At 45.6% G+C, this 16,314-nt stretch overlaps 1 protein-coding gene across 1 annotated transcript in view; it reads left to right on the forward strand.

The window, feature by feature from the left end:
- Nucleotides 1-66: 66 nt before the first annotated feature.
- The window catches only part of SLCO3A1 (solute carrier organic anion transporter family member 3A1), a 137,816-nt gene continuing 121,568 nt past the window's right edge, over nt 67-16,314 (forward strand). Inside the window, exon 1 of the mRNA XM_041418570.1 lies at nt 67-463. Within this exon, the coding sequence (XP_041274504.1) occupies nt 290-463 (174 nt within the window). The 5' untranslated portion in view covers nt 67-289. The remainder of the gene's footprint in view (nt 464-16,314) is intronic.

The following is a 16,314-nucleotide window of genomic DNA, read 5'->3' on the forward strand; positions in this document are numbered from 1 at the left end:
CAGCCCCTCGCGTTCCCCGCCCCTCGCCGGCGGGGACGCGGATTCGGCCTGCGCGGAGCCGGCGGAGAGAGGGAGCGCGGCCGGGCGAGGGGAGGGGAGAAGCGAGGAGGCGGCGGCGGAGGCGGCGGCGAGCTGGCCATGGCAGCAGCCCGCGGGCGGAGAGGCAGCCGCGGGTTGCCGCTGTGATTGGCACCCCGAGGAGGAGGAGGAGGAGAAGGCGGAGGAGGAAGGCGCGGAGCAGCCGCGGGGCCCGCCATCCCGCGGCGGCGGAGCGGCGGTGCCCGGGAGGATGCCGGGGAAGCGGGGCTCGGCGGGCGGCGGCGGCGGCAGCGAGCTCCCGGGGGCCGGCGCGCCGCGGCAGCGCAGGCGGCGGAGGAAGGTCTCCTGCTTCTCCAGCATCCAGCTCTTCCTGGTGTCCGAGTGCGCCCTGATGCTGGCCCAGGGCACGGTGGGAGCCTACCTGGTGAGTGCGGCCGGCCCGCAGCCCCCCGCGCCGGCGGGGCTGAGCCGCGGGCGGGGATGAGCTGCGGAGCGCAGGGGAAGTTTCCCCGGCGCCGGGGCGGCTCTGCGGGCAGCCCCCCAGCCCGGGGGGGTCAGGGCAGCCCGGCGTTCGGCGGCTGAAATGACTCAGCAGTGCCGAGGGGTCACCCACCCGCTGCCGCCCAAGTTGTGCGGCCGCTCCGCGGGACTCCCGAGCGCCCGGAGCGCGGCCGTGCCCGGGGCGGGCTGGCACCAGCGCGGGGCTCCGGCTGGCCGGGCACTCGGCTCCAGCGCCAGCCTTTCCGCTTCACACGGAATAAATACCGGCAAAAGCTAGCGGGGCATTTACTTCGTGCCTCCCGCGTTACCGCTTTTCCTCATCCTCTTAAGTGATGCAGCGGTGCGAAGCGCAGCAGCCCCGAAAGTCTCGGTGATGGGTACAGAACAATCCAAATAAGACTTTAGCACTAAATCTGCATAGTGAGATGTGGTGTCAGAGGCAGAAGTGTAGTAGAAGAGTTGGGAAGATGTCCATACGGCTGTGCTTGTGCCTTGAAGTGTACAGCCTGTGGAAATGTTCTGCTTCCAGCAGATGTAAGTGTATAGTTGATTTAAATTTCTTAAAATAGCTTGCTGGATTTGAGAATTATAGTTTCCATGGAAAAGAAATGTATTCGTAATCTCTGAGGCTTTTTGAGGCCATACACATAATATATTCTACAGTAAATGTAAGAACTCTGCATTTGGTACTTGTATTCAGTATTTAGCATTGCTTCTTTCACATGCTCAAACTACTTATGCAAATTTGTACTGAACGTGATCTATAATTTTTCAAGGTATGTGACTAAACCAACCATGGTTAATATTCCCTCTTAATATGAAATGGAAATTAGAATTCATCTCCACATAATAAAACATAAGTTTAGTTTGAAACATAGTTGTAATTCCAAAGGAAACTGCATCACGTCTGATGAGATAAATTCAGCAGTTCTATACCCTAGGTGAATATATGTGGATATAACTTAATTTGTAGGAGCCTGACAGGAACATGCCTGTTTTATGTGAGTAACACCTTAGTAAGTAAATATATTGTTTCCTATGAGCTACTTGCAAAATGAGCTGTCAGTGTGAATGAGTGTAGGATAATCCTTCCTCAAAGCAATAGCCAAGGAAGAGCCCACGGGTGATGTCACCCGGTGGGCACCGGTGTGCCAGGAATGTATGGCTCTGCGAGAGGGCTGTATATCAGCACGCTGCGCCGGGGTGTTGGAGCGTAGGATCACCAGCATTAGTCCCTAGCGTGGCATTTTCCTCAAACTCCTTTGCATTGCTCACTCCTCGCCAGTTTCGCCTTTCTTTTCCTGTTTTCCCCAACTCCTGGGTCGTGCTTTGTGTGGAGTGTTTCACACACCCCAGCCCCACGGTTGGGAAATGAGCACTGCGATTCCCAGAGCCTCCCTCCTCCAAGGGGTGAACCCAGCTGAGGTGCTGCTGTCTCTGCTCTCTGCCCTTCTCCAGGTCTGTGTCCTGAGCAGCATGGCAGCGGGATCCACAGGCAGTAACAGGCAACTGGGCTGTGGGGGGAAAGGAAAAAAAAAAAGCAAACTAAACTCAAAACAATCCCTAGCATGCATAAGCAGTGGCCCAGCTGCACTGGGCAAGTGTTCCTCTGTTCCCTGTATAATTTATCTGCCGTCATTGCAAATACCACAAAGCTCTTCATACAATGAACAGATGCAAATGTGGAATTGTCACTGCAGGGTGAATCTGTGCTTAAAGCAAATCTGCCCAGCACTGTGCTTACAGGTGCTGCAGAGGAGTGAGAGCAGGAGCAGCAAAGATGCTTGCTGGAAAGCACGGAGCAGTTAATCGTTTTTGCAGACTGGGTGTCCCATGGGGCCAAGTGCTGTTCTCAGGTGCTGCCATGGGGTGGAATCAGTGGAGGCAGTGCAGAGTTGCCCAGGTGTACCTGCAAGTGGATATTCATTTGCTCAGGCTCCTGGGATGAGTGGGGCTCGGTGGTGGCTGCTGGGCTGCTCCCCGAGACCAAGTGGAGAGCAAACAGAAGGAAAGACAAATAGGGAGATGCTGCATAGGACAGGCACAGTGTGTAGTTCTGGGCAGTTGAATAAACTACTAATTTTAGCCTGTCAGCAGTGAGGGAGTTCTGTATTGTAGTTCTGCTTTCCTTGGCCACATGTGTGACTTTCCCTAGTTATTTGTAACTCAGGAAGAGAAACCTTTTTTTGCCTTATACGGTGACAAGTTGGTTTCCTCAGATTTTGTCTTGTTCGTCACAGCGAGACCATGAGGGCAGAAACTCGGCTTGTTAAGAAAATGAGCCAGGGGCTTGGCTTTTCAGGAGTGATTGAAGAGCTCAGTTTGGATTGGGCTTGGCTTTCATGTCAGTACATTTAGAAGTGACTATTGTTATTTCTTTTTAGAGATGTAAAAAACCTCCCCTTTTCCACGTTCACTGTGCAATAGACTAGCAGCAGCCACTTGCATATATGTACAAAGTATACATTCATTCATTATGTGGTTTTTAAGCAAGGATCATTCACTTTTATTTGTTCATAAAACATTCTGCTTGCCAACAGGGCTTTATAAATAATAAATGCTGATAAAAATCTATATAAAGTCCAATTCTTTTCCCACAGAACTCAGCAGTGAAAATACCCCAGGATGCCAGCGGTAGATGTCTGTGTTTCAATAGTGCAGTGTCTCTGAGGTTCTTCTTGTGAAGTTTTAGGGAGTATTTGATCAATGTCACGTTCAAAAATATTTGTCTATTATTATGCTTGCTGTTTGCAAAATGCACATGTTCCAAAATTACTTGGTGCCATATCCTGCATAGTTTATGCAAATACAAGCCTGCGCTGCTGCTTTAATTTCTGGGGCTGCTGAATACACCCTATTATTTGCATATTCGTGTAAGGTTTTGTGTACACATTTATTTAGCTTCATCTAATTACTCCTGCGTGCTTTTGGAAACTTGAATTTCCCAGCAACTGCAGTGGCAGTGGGGAAAATGCTGCCTGTAGTCTGCAGGCATTCCTGCTGCAGAAGTTACTCAGGATTTTTGCAGCAACTTTTTAGAAGCCCAGCTGATTTCCACCTGCAGTTGCTCTCCTGCTGGGTAGTGCATTAAGGAGCTGAGGGTGACTGGTGCAGATGGCACCAGGAGGGAAGGGCTGGAGCCTCTGTTCTCCAGCTGGAGCCTTGTGCCTTTCGGGTGGATGCAGCAGTGTGATCAGTCATGCCAGCCGTGCAGCGATGAGGATTTCGATAAGGCTGATTCACATACCTTGGCAACACTTTCCTGCCTGTCTACCTCCCTCCCCGTGAATTCCTACAAGCTCTATATTTTGGAATACTTTTACTGGTAATAACGTTCCAAGTGCTCCTGACGTTTTGTCGCTGAGGCATTTCATCACCTTGCCAGTCAGATCTTGTGCCTAGCCAGTGGTGAAATCATTGCTTGAGCAGAAGGCAAGGAACTCTCTCTTTGACAGCCACAGTTTGTGGAGCAGGAGAGCAGTTTAATTTCTCTCCCTGGCCTTTAGCCTCGACTTGCTCTGATTCAAACTGACCTAGTTGCAAGCATCCAACATCTGCCAAAGTCATGGGCTTCTTTAGATAAAGGGCATGCATATGGGAAGCGCGTTGGGAACCAGTTCTGTGGTGTGCTCTGGGGAGCTGTTTTTACAGAGCTTTACTGAGCTGTCTCTGTTTGCTACAGCTTTGAATGCAGCTATTCATGTGTTTTATCAAGTGATAGAGGATGACTGGCCTGAGCATGGGATGGAAAGGAAAATAATTGGTCCCTCCCAAGGAGGGTGCATTGGTGTTTGCGTGGGAATGAATGCCAAATTGTTTCTTGTTTTGCTGAATGAAAACTTTTGAGCCATGCTTAACTTCCTAGGGAGAGCTTTGCCCATGCAGCAGTGTTTGACTGCAGCCTGCAAAAACTCTCTTAACTAAGTGTCTGCAGTAGAAGTAGTGCTGTGTGACTCCAGGTGAGAGTGTGTGTGTGTATGTGGTCTCTGAGACAGGCGCCTTCTGTGTGGGTTTATTGCTACTGGGGTTTGAGATATCAGTGAAAATCTTGAAATTCCATCTTCAGGAAAAAAGATAAGTATCAAATATAAATACAGAAGTTAATGACCAAAGGGTTCCTGGTGGAACAAACAGAAATAGGGGCTCTGTGTGATGGAGAGCTGGGAACTGAGGGGTTAACAGCAAAATTTGGCTCTTGGATTTTTTAAGTTGTTTTGATGTGCAACCCCTTCCTCTCTCATGTTAAATATAACAAATACAATACTGTGTTCTGTGGTACAGACCTGATCAAACCCTCCTTGAAATCTGGCAGGATCTTCATGGAGGATGTCATTAAAGTCAGTTTTAGGAATACTGCAGTGCTTCAGAGCTTTCTGTTGTCCTTGGTGCTGCACAGAAGAGTTTGCCTCTGTGTATTTGCAGTCTGAATAGATGGGGTGGGAGAAGTGTCACAGGTGGAGAAACTGAGACACAGATTAAGAGCTTGATTCTGTTTCTGGAGCTATTGATAAAGCGTTTGGTTGGTTGGCAGCAGCAGAGCCTGAATGGCTTAGGCATGGGCAGACGTAACTATAAAAGTAGTTTTTCTGTTGTAATTTATTATTGTTTTTAATAAAGTATTTGTTTTCCTAGAATAAGAATCAGCTTGAAAATATTGCTGCCTTTTTTTTTCTCTCCATCCTCAGCCATGCTGAGTAATAAATTAGCTGTAATGTTCATAATTTATTTGTCACTGGGGTAGTTAAAGGGAAAGAAACCCATGGAGTGAAAATAAACGTTTTAGTGGGGATGAGTATTGCCAAGCATTGGCTGGTTATTGCTTACCGTTCATTTTCCCTTAATATATCTTTGCTGGCAATGTTATTTCTGGAAAGTTGTTTCTCGTGTGCCTTTCCCATTAGAGAACATTGTCTGTTCTGCAGCTGAGTTGCACAGAAAGTTATTCTAAACTAGCTCTTTTGACTACATTCATATTTCTTCTCGAAGAAGCCTTCTGACAATTTTTTTGGGTCTCTGACTGCAGGGTGGAGCAGAAACCAGATCCAACTCTGGATTCTGATGCTTTCAGGCTCCTGTGGAGTGTGAGTCGGGAGTGTGGCATGGACACGTTAACATAAAAACTTCATTTAAGTTGTAGAAACAAATTCCAATCCAGGAGTTGATTTTTGAGTATCAAGAGAACTTGTAACTGGCATATATGTGTTGGTTAGGAGAAAGGGGGGTTTTTGTCTGCTACTAATAGATGAAACAGTGTAAAGGTAACATGCTTATCTCTTAGATTATGTGTTATAGGGAACTTACGACTTACAACCTGATGTCTTCTTGGTTAAATCCATTTAAAGGCAAAAGGCACTTGATGTCTAAATGTGGACTAGTTGATTTTAATGTTTTTATTATTTTTTAGCAGAAAGTTTGGCAGTTCGTCCCTTTCTCTGTAAGGGCCAAGTGATGTTCGTAAGCCCTGAAAGAAGGAACAGTTAGAAATGCTGTGGTCTACTGTAAAACCAATGTCTCATTTCTTCTGGCCAGCCTTCACTTCCAGAATCCCTCCAGCTCTTGCAGGGTGCCTGTGTGACAGGCTCTGTGTGGTTTAATGGCCTGCAGTGTTCCTGCAGCTGAGGTTTAAAGGGATCTTGAATTAGAGCAGAGAATGCACTGGTCTGAAGGGCTGTGCCTGGGAATTTCATGTAGTGTGACTCTTTCAGTGGTCCTGTAGCCCCTGTCCCAGAGAGGGCTCAGTGGAACTGTGATCCTTCCCCTTCTCTGCAAGGCAGAGCAGATACTCCCTGCTTCCCAAAAAGGGGTGTCTGTCACGTTTGCATGGGCTTTCCTTTCCCTTACTTTAAGGATGTTGTAAAGGACCAAAAGCCATCTTCTGTCCTGCTACAGCAGTGCAGATTTATTGCTTCAGAAGGGTTATTCTGCAATTCATCAAGAAGAATTTGTCCTCTGTGTATTATAATCCTTACTTGTAGACTGCTTGGTCTCCTGCTATTCCTTCACAGGAAGATCAAACAATGGCAAGCTATTTAGAGGGTGAGGTTGCACCGTGGATGAATTAGTGTGGCTTTGTCTCCTGATCAACACCAGATGAAACTACAAGTGTTGTATTTTAAGCATCATCTGAAAGAGTTTAAATAAATGTGATAGTACTTTGTGTAGTAACTTCTTTAAGTGCTCCAGTGAAGTTTGGAAGACTTAATTTTTCCTATTGCACAGAAAAAATGGGCCAGTGATTTTGATTTAAAAGGCCTCATTATAGCTCTGCAGCAAAACCAGGACTGGAACCCCAAGAGTCCTGTCTCCAGGTCACCTTGGAACAACCACTAGAAGCTCTGTCTCTGTAGACAGGCAGTGCAAAGCAAACAGTGGTGCCTGCTCCGTGGAGTAGAGATTTCATACTGCCCTGCTCCGTACGCTGTCAATGGGATCAATAGTGATTGCAGGCTGTTGAGGGAGCTCCTGGAGTGTCTGTCATTCCTCCCTTCCATGCTTCCACGGGAAGCATTCTGTGGTGTTCAGAGAGGTGGTCGCTGCATCCAAGCTGTTTCTGTTAGAGAGAAGGGGGAGAAGGAGTGTTCCCTTTTCCCAGATGTTAAGCAGGTATGCAGCTGCAATCATACAGAGGTAAAGACTGAGAGCACAGGTCTGGATCTGCCTCTCCTCACTCAGCAAACTAGGAGACACCTCAGAACTAAAATCAGATTTTCTAAGCTCTCCAGTTAGCAACTTTTTTTTCCCAGCTTTATTCTTGATTTGATGTGCTTCAGCATTTTACCACCTGAGTATTCCTTGCAGAAGTGAGGCAGGCAGCCCTCCTGCTATTGCACAGTGCCCACTGTATTGAAGTTAAAGATCTTTCGCTGAGCTTCTGTTGCAGCAGTGCCTGAACCCAGTCAGTTATTTTAGATTACTGGAGTGTAAAAGCAAAATATTTATTTCTGGTTTCCTGGAATGTTTATCATCATTGTTATTTTCAAGAAGAAAAGGAATGTGCTTTGGTTTCTGTTTTTCCCCTCTGTTGCCTCTCCCTTCATAGTAGCCTTTGGAAACCTCACCAAGCAGGCAGCTGATTTCTGTGTATTTTTTTAACACCATCCTAGTGTCTGCTGCTATCCTTTGGATGGTTTCTGCATGTTTACAGGCACAGTGGCTCTTAGATAAGTGGCTGTGAGAGCCCGTGTGGGGGGCACAGGAATTGTTATTTCATGTTACATCTGTTTCCTGGGCAAGGATTGCTGGAATTGGCTTGTTTTTAATACTAAATTGTCCTTTTGAAACACTTACCGTGCTGTTTACCAGTATAATTCATAATTCCTTTGTTTACTGAAAGTGGAAGAAGACCTAAAATTTAGTTTCATGGTGATCCATCAAATGATGGTGAAGTTTTTGACAGAACCTGGATAATTCAATTGTATTGAGGTCTTCATGACTCACCCAGTTTATGAAACAACTATGGCAGGTTTGTTTTTTGGTGCTTTGATGTTTGCATCTGAATCCAACGTTTTCTTTAGTTTTTGGGGGTTTTTTAAGGCAACTACAAACTCTACCATAAGGAAACTGAAAGAAAGTTCAGCTGTTGAGAAGAGATTTGTGGTGTGGGTGTGGAAGAATACAGAAACCTTTCAGAAATGTTTCACTTTTTATTTTCAAAGATGAATAGTGGTATATTTGTGGCATACTTTTTTATTTTCGTCTCCCACTGAAAGACTTCTGGCTGAATTGAAATCAGCATTGAGTGTGGGTCAATATAGAATAAACAGCCTTGAAATGTGAGTTGCATGTGTGTATTTTAGGATGATACCTAACATTTTAATACCTGGAGAACTGCGTGAAAAAAATGTGGAATTGCTTTACAGTGGAGGGTGACAGGTAGGGGTCCCCTCTGCATTCCTAAAACAGAGGAATTACTCTGAATTTATCTTGAAGGTGAAAAGGAAGTATTTTTCCTGGAGTCTTCTTGCAGCATGTGTTAGATGGAGCTAACCTATGGAGCACCTATGTTCAAATACAGCAGGGCCAGAGGATAGCAGTGGTGGCAGGACAGAGTTCTGAGGTTTCTGTAGTTTCAGATTTATTTCATCCCCTTAATTCTCCAAAGGAATAACAGGCGAGAAAACATCATAACTTAATGGTTTTGCAGGCTGTCCTGTTAAACAATGAATGGTATTTGTTTTCTCTGGTGGAACTTTACCAGGAAGGGCTGCAGAAAGATTGTCTGGAGTTCTTGTTCTTTATTTCTGAAAAGGAGGATATGAAATAATTGCTACCTCTTTCCACTTCTCAGCTTCATGCAAACATGGTCTGGCACTTCATTAGCAGGAGACCAGAGATTTGCTTGGGAGTGTTTTGGTGCTGGAATGGACTAAACCTCACACTTTGGCTTGAAAGGAATCTCTGAAGGAAGATGTGCTACTGTCCTTGCTTGGGACAGTAGCAGGGCAGGTCCCTGGACCTCTGAAAAATACAATATGTGCCTGTCTACACTGAGAAATGCCAAGAGAGAAGATGGCAAGCATTTAAAATTTTCAAAGAGAGAAGGTAAAATACTGACTGAAAGAAAATTATTTTGAAAAACATGAAAGGGGAATGCCCCCAGTGGTGTCCTGCTGCTTCTTGTGCCCTGCTAATGAGTTTCATCTGCTGGAAACATGCTCACTTCTCATCCTGACATGGTCTGAGTATTACATGATATGCATTGAGTTGCCGTATTGGGGATGGATCCTTTGTTACCCAGAAATTTGGAAACAACAGAAAAATAACAGTGTATAACTGTTCCACAAGGTTTGATTTTTAAAGAGGAGAAGCTTAAGACTTTCAGTTTTTCAAACCTACAGCTTGCTTCTCATCATCTCACTGAGCTGCAGGAAGAGCTGTAATTGCTGTGATTTAGGAAAGCTATTTTCTCCAAGTTATTCTTCAGGCTTTAACTCTTTTCTTCTTAAAACGTGTCCACCTTGCTTGGTGAGATATTGTTGTGTGTTAACCTTGGTCTGCAGCCACATCACCACCCAGCTTCTCTCTCACTCCTTCATCAACACAGTGGGGGCAGAAAATGAGGTAAAAAAGCATGTGGGTTGAGATAAAGCAATTGCTGTCAGGGATAAAACGGACTTGACCTGGGAAAATTAATTTTCATCGCCCATTAAAATAGATTTTGATGTTTAAAACAAAGCCAAAAATCAAAACACCATATTCCCCTCATCCCACCCCTTTTTTTTCCCCCTGGGCTCTCTGGGAGTATTCTCTGTCAGATCCTCACTGTGCTCTGCTGGGAGAGCATCCACCCTCGCCATGAGCTGAAGTAAACCATTAATCATGTTTGAGCACTGAAGTGCTCTTTGCAGAAATGTTGGCTGCCACTGAGTAAATGGTTTCCCTTTTGCTTAGGTCCTGTCTGCACTTGGTGATCAGTCACTGGTTTTTGTGGTGTCCCACTGGGCAGCAGGGTTCAGCCCAAGGAGAAGCATGTCTGTGTGACTAAAACATGGTGATGTTCTTTCTGTCCTGCAGGCATTGTCTGTAAAATGTGATTTTTGTGGGAATTAACCTTCCCATAGCCTATGCCAAATGCTCTAGCTTGTGACAGAGAAAATGCTGGGCATACAGGCCCTTCATGGGAAATAGTGGGCAGTGTTTTTAGGGCTTACCAGCAAAGGAAAACTGTGGGTTTTGTTTTTGTCTTGTCCAGCGTACAGGACTGAGAGTGGTTAATTACAATGGGCCTTTCAGCCCCTGCATGAGATGCACACTTTGTTTCCTGCTGCCTATAGCTAGTTATAATGCAGGTCCTTATGTCTGAAGTCAGTGCAGCTGCTGGCTGAGGGACAGGAGCTTCAGCTGAAGGGATGCCTTGTCTAGGGGTGCTTGTTTGTGAAGGGCAGTGATGGCTGTTTGGGTGATCCTGTAGATAGATGGTCTCATCCAAGGGGCAAGGAATGCCCACTGAGCTCAGCTGTGTTCCTGCAGGAACCTGCCTTGTCTTGTATTCTCCAGCTTTAGTCCAAAGGGGCCACAAGTTCTATTTTTCAAAAAGTTGGACCACAAGTTTCTATTTTTGATATCAAAATGTGATACCAAAACCACATGGCTGCTTGAGCCCTTGGGTCACAAGATGCTAGTCTAGGTTGGGTTTTGGGTTTTGTTAGCTCTCTTTCTATAGTCTGTCGTTTTAATACTGTTAAAAATCGTAACTCAAGGGAGCTGCTTAGGGTTACTGAAAAGCTTTCCCATAGTCTTTGGGATTCAAACCTACCACCTTCAGAGAACTTGAGAGCAAAGGCTGAAAGTATTCAAGTGTTCCATGGAGCTAGATAAACTGTGCACTTCCATGAGTTAATTCACTTAATTGAGGCCTCTTCTGCATTGACAGATCACTGTGTGAATGAATGGATTCCAGAATCAGCTTGGGAGTTATTTGATGGCTATTGAAGTTAAGCCACACTAGCAAGCCGTGTGCTAGAGGCACAGTTTTGTGGGTTTGCTGTGTCATTTGGCACAAGTGCACAAGCTTTCTCAGATGCTGGTCCTGTACAGAAGTTCAGGGTTTTCCATGGATTAGGATGCATCAAGGCTAATGTGTTGCACTCAATCTCAGTTCTTGCTCTTTCTTAGCAAGAAGGCAGAAGTTTCAAATCTCTTCTTGCTGTTTCTTGTGGAAGCATTTGAGTCCTATGGTGTAGCCTCCCTTATTTTAGATGGCATTTATTGATTTGAATTATTCAGCTTAATTCAGTGCTGGACAAGTTTTTGCCAAAATTTTTATTTTGCCTTCTTATTTAAATAGATCCCTAATGAATTGCTGTAGTAAGATCCCTAAGGAATTACTGTAGTTGTATATAATGACTCTTGGGAAATACTGGATGCAGTCTCTAGAATAAGTTCTGTGTGTTTTCAGATTGCAAACTTTTGAAGTCTATCTTAGAACACTGCCCAGGGTCCCTTGTTGTTATCTAAGTTTTCCAGATACTCCCACATTAATAGACTGCATCTCTGGTATCTGTGGGCAGCCATCCAGTGAGCAATTGGTTAGCAGGGTAACAGCTGGGAGGTAAATCTGGATGCAGAGTTCTTTCTGGGATTTGGTATGAGGTTGTATGGTCTCATGCATGGAAGTTTTTTCTCCTACAATGTTTCCAGCTCAATACTTCTGTATTTCCATGGTCAAACTGACTGATTCTGAGTTGGCATTGCAATTTGGGAGAGTGGTTGGCCAAAATGGACAAAAATGTTCTGCAGATAGCTTGTGGCAAAGTGTGGTCTTCTGGTTTATCCAGCCATGCCTTTTGACCTGAATGGAGTATGTTACTCCAATACTGGTTACTCCAATACTGGTTACTCCAATACTTGTACTCAAGTCACTGTTGATCAAGTCTTTATGGATTTCTGTTAGGCATCACACTGGGGCTTCAAGGAATGGGATCTTTAAGAGGTGCACAGAACTTTGCTACACTGGAAGTGCAAATGAAACTAAAATGACACTTGATTTTAATTTATCTTCCACCTGTACTTCATAGTGCATAGATTCAGACACTTGCAATTTGATTCTCAGCATCCTGATTGTGTTCAGAACTCTTGGTATCCAGACAGTGTCACAAAATATTAGGTTCATGGAGTGTTTTCAGGACTCCTGTCCAGGAGTCCTGTCACTGTATTTCCCTGACCTCCTCCTTGCCCCCACTGTTCAGGCAAGTGAGAGATTAAATGATGGAGGAACAGCAACTTGATTCCTGTGAACCAGTACTGGTGAGGTAGATTCTGGTGGTGGTGGCATCTTGGCAGGAACAGAGGAACATTCCTGCCACATGTGGATAATATTTTCAAGCCAAGCTCTTCTTTTGCAGCTGACTGTCCAGACCTGTCGTGTCCAAACTGACTCCCTTCATCAGTCAAGACTAATATTCGTGCCCAGTGGAATCTGGATTTATTCACATTTGGACAATGTGACATGTGGCAGGCTTGGGAGAGGACAGCTTAGCCCATGGGGTAACTCTTGTTGTCTGAGGAACAGCTACTATTTGTATTTTGTGGTGAAGGTGCAGACCAGGCATGCTTGGGCTCATTTCCTGGCTTTGTCATGGACATCTCCAGGCCTTCTGTGGGCTTTCTCTCTCAATTAGCAAATGTGCTAGCTGTGTTATTGTCAGGTTCCGTGGTCATCTTGTGGTGTAGGATGATGGGCACTGAGCTGCTCCAGTGATGGTTAATGGCATGAAAGAGTGCCCTGTGCTTGTGCCCTGAACCATGTCTCTAGCAGTTATCATAACAGGCTGAACTAAATTAATTAAAGAGGTGGTAATTTTGTGCTATCCTACCTGTGATGATGCAGCCTTGCTGCTGGATGTTACCCCCTGTTTCCTTCACACCTGACTGAAATGTCAGGGCTGAAACATTTAGCCTTTTGCTGTTTGAGGCTTCACTGGAAAAGACTGCTTGGGGCTGCTTTACTCACTCTTTGGTAAGTGATGGATTTTAAAAGCCTGAGGGTATTATTTTCAAGGATGTTTTCTGAGCCATACTGTCATTGACAGAAGTGACTTACTCCAAGTGTCTCTTTGAAAATGGGACTCTTGTTCCAAAGCCACTGAAGTGCTTTTTAAATACCCTTCCCTGTTACTGACTGCAGTGGACTGTCTCAGTGGTGTCTAGCTTCCTTTAAAGCAGGGCAAAATTAGAGTCTAAGTGTTGTGTGCCTGGCTAATAAACTGTATTGTAATTAGTACCTTGGGGAGGCAGGAACCAGGGAGAAGCTGAGTGTAAAGAGAATTAACTTCATGTGGAAGCTGTCTGCAAAGGATGAGTGAAGAACTGGAAGGAGATGAAAACATGGGATTTGAAATGGCTGTGGAGGTTGAGAGAACCCAGATTGGAAAAGTTCAAGTGGGGAAGAGAGAGTGCTCATGTTAGCTGCAGTAACCATTAGTTAGTGAATGTCTCTGGCTTTGTGATGAATGTTGAATCCAAAACCATTCCCACTCTCTAGTCCCTGAATGATGGATTCCTCCCAGAATTTGCTATGTCCCTAGGAGCAGTCATCCTCTATGGGAACCCCTCCCCTATTGTGCTTTGGCTCATGTCAGACTCTGATAGGTAAATAGAAGAGGTAGGAACTTCTGTTTTCCTTGGGTGTGCTCATTAAAGTTTTTCAGGGTCTGGTGATTATGCTGTACATAGATTTAAGATCACCTTCAAGCCATTACTCGCCTGCTTACACCATGGCCCTCCTTGCTCACCTCCAGCCTGCCTCTCCCTTTAGTGGGAAGTTTGGCAGCAGCCAGCACATGGCTCCTGTTTGTACCCTTGGCACTGCACAGACACAACGTGAAAGGAGAAATGAGTGGCTTGTGAACAGCTTTGTAGGAGGGTGTTACTTAGCAAATAAACAGGATGACACGGACAGTGCTTGTGTGGGCAGGGTGTGAGGTGGGGATAAGCAAGCAGCACATGTGGCTCTGGGGCAAGCTTGGGGTGTTGCTGGTTAGGTGCTAGAGAGACCCCAATTCCACGTGCAGAGATGTAATTCATTATTTCTTTTATGAGTTGTTACAAAGTGCTGTGGAATGGCACATGACAGTGTGGCCACCATTTTGCTGTTTCCCTTTTAAATGGCTTCCTCTGTCCCAAGGCTTACTAAATTAAAGCATTGGTTGATGGGAAAAGCCTCAAACTTCTCCCTAAGCCAAGTTCCCATTTGCTGCAGCCAGGCATCCTTTCTGCTGGATAGGGAGTAGAGCAGGAGAGATATCAGCAGAGCCAGAGCAGAAGAAGAGAAAAGTATTAGGAGTTGTTAGAAAAGCTCCTCTCCCAGTATATAGCCTTTATATAATCACTGGTGTCCTCCAACCGTGAAAACTGAATTCAGCTGCCTTCAAAGCTTTTATTAATGCTGCCTCAGAGTGTCCTGCCTGTGTCACTTCTGCTCTGGTTCATGCCTGGCAGCTGGGAATGCTTCAGCAACCAGTTCCACAGCCCTGCTTCTTCACCTGCACTGTGCCATAACTCAGGTGCAGCCCTTAGCCCTGAGTTCAGCTCCAGATCATACATTAAGCTAACATGAAGCCCTTCACATGATTCCCATTTGCTGCAGCCGGACAAACTTTCTGCTGGATAGGGAGTAGAGCAGGAGAGATATCAGCAGAGCCAGAGCAGAAGAAGAAAAAGTATTAGGAGTTGTTAGAAAAGCTCCTCTCCCAGTATATAGCCTTTATATAATCACTGGTGTCCTCCAACCGTGAAAACTGAATTCAGCTGCCTTCAAAGCTTTTATTAATGCTGCCTCAGAGTGTCCTGCCTGTGTCACTTCTGCTCTGGTTCATGCCTGGCAGCTGGGAATGCTTCAGCAACCAGTTCCACAGCCCTGCTTCTTCACCTGCACTGTGCCATAACTCAGGTGCAGCCCTTAGCCCTGAGTTCAGCTCCAGATCATACATTAAGCTAACATGAAGCCCTTCACATGACAGCTTTCCTGGGCAGGCTGGCATTATGGTTTCTGTGTGGTAAGTGCCCTGTTCATAGTAGAAAGCCTTCTCTGCAGGCATGGAAGTGTTGTGTTAGGAAGTGTTTTATGGGATGAACAAGCAAACCTGCATTCAGTTGTGGAGGTGGAGAAGGGAGGGCATTGCAGTGTGATAGTTTGGGATTGTGCCTCTCCAGTGGTAGTACATAGTCCATGAGATATTTCCTGTTGGGAGTCTTCCAGCCACATGAATTTTATCTCCTCCTCTCAGCTGGAACCCAGCATGATGGTGCCCAGTTTACAGAGTTCCAGATCCATGTATGAATCTTGCTACCAGTTCTGGATGTGGCCAGGAGTGCTGCAGGAACCTACATTTCAATTATATGGTTTGAATTCCTCTTCATCTGGCTTTGTACACATACTTGCTGCCCATGGAGAAAAAAAAAAATCCATCTCTGAATGTGTCAAAGATGTTCCAGCAGCTTTCCCTTGGCTGTTTACTTTGACAGAGGGATTGGCTGCCCCTGCTCACCAGCCCCTGCTGCTATGCACTTATTCCACATGGAATTCTTCATCCTCCAGGTCTGAAATGTGCTGGCAGCGCTGTTCTGTGCTACAGTTTTTAAAGCATGCAGAAATGCAGCTACAGGGTTGAGGATGGTGCCTCTTTGCATGTTTATGATGTGTTATTTGGCTGCAAGGGAAGATGACATAACATTTAAAAATACGTAAGGATTCAAATACCTACTGGCTTTGTTGTAAGTGTGCTACTCAAGGAAATTTTGTGCTAAAAATGGATTCTGGCACTGAGTGTTTTTATGTAGATACCTTGTTAGGGACTAAAATACCACCTGCTTTCACTCAGTGAGGTCAGTATTGAGCAGCAGACTTGGAGGCAGAAAGGTTGTGTGGATGCTAAGTTGGTGGTTGTGATTATAATATCACTGTAGATTGGGTCTTTAAAAGGTTAAAAAACTAGGTTTTGGCTGTGGTGTGCATCTGTTTCAGAGCAACAGAAAAAGCCTTTCAAGTTCTCTTTAGGCAGTTCCGTGTGGCCTGGCTCTGTACCTGGGTCTGCTTTGAGCTGTTGGTGACTCAGGCTGACTTTCCAGGATGAATATGAGGGGGCAGCTGCAAACAACACCCCAGTGATCTTTGTGTTCACACCGCTGTAAATGGGGCACTGCGCCTTCCCTTCCTCGGGGGAGCTGGGAAAGGGGGTCAGCCCATTGTGTCCCTTGCAGGATCTGTAGGAAGCAAAGAGGAATTGGCAGCCCTGCCTGCCTTGCTGTTTGCTGCAATGGGTGCCTGGGTTAGAG

Source organism: Onychostruthus taczanowskii, unplaced genomic scaffold, assembly GCF_017590055.1.
Source record: "Onychostruthus taczanowskii isolate IOZ18803 unplaced genomic scaffold, ASM1759005v1 scaffold6, whole genome shotgun sequence".
Classification (NCBI taxonomy): Eukaryota; Metazoa; Chordata; class Aves; order Passeriformes; family Passeridae; genus Onychostruthus; species Onychostruthus taczanowskii.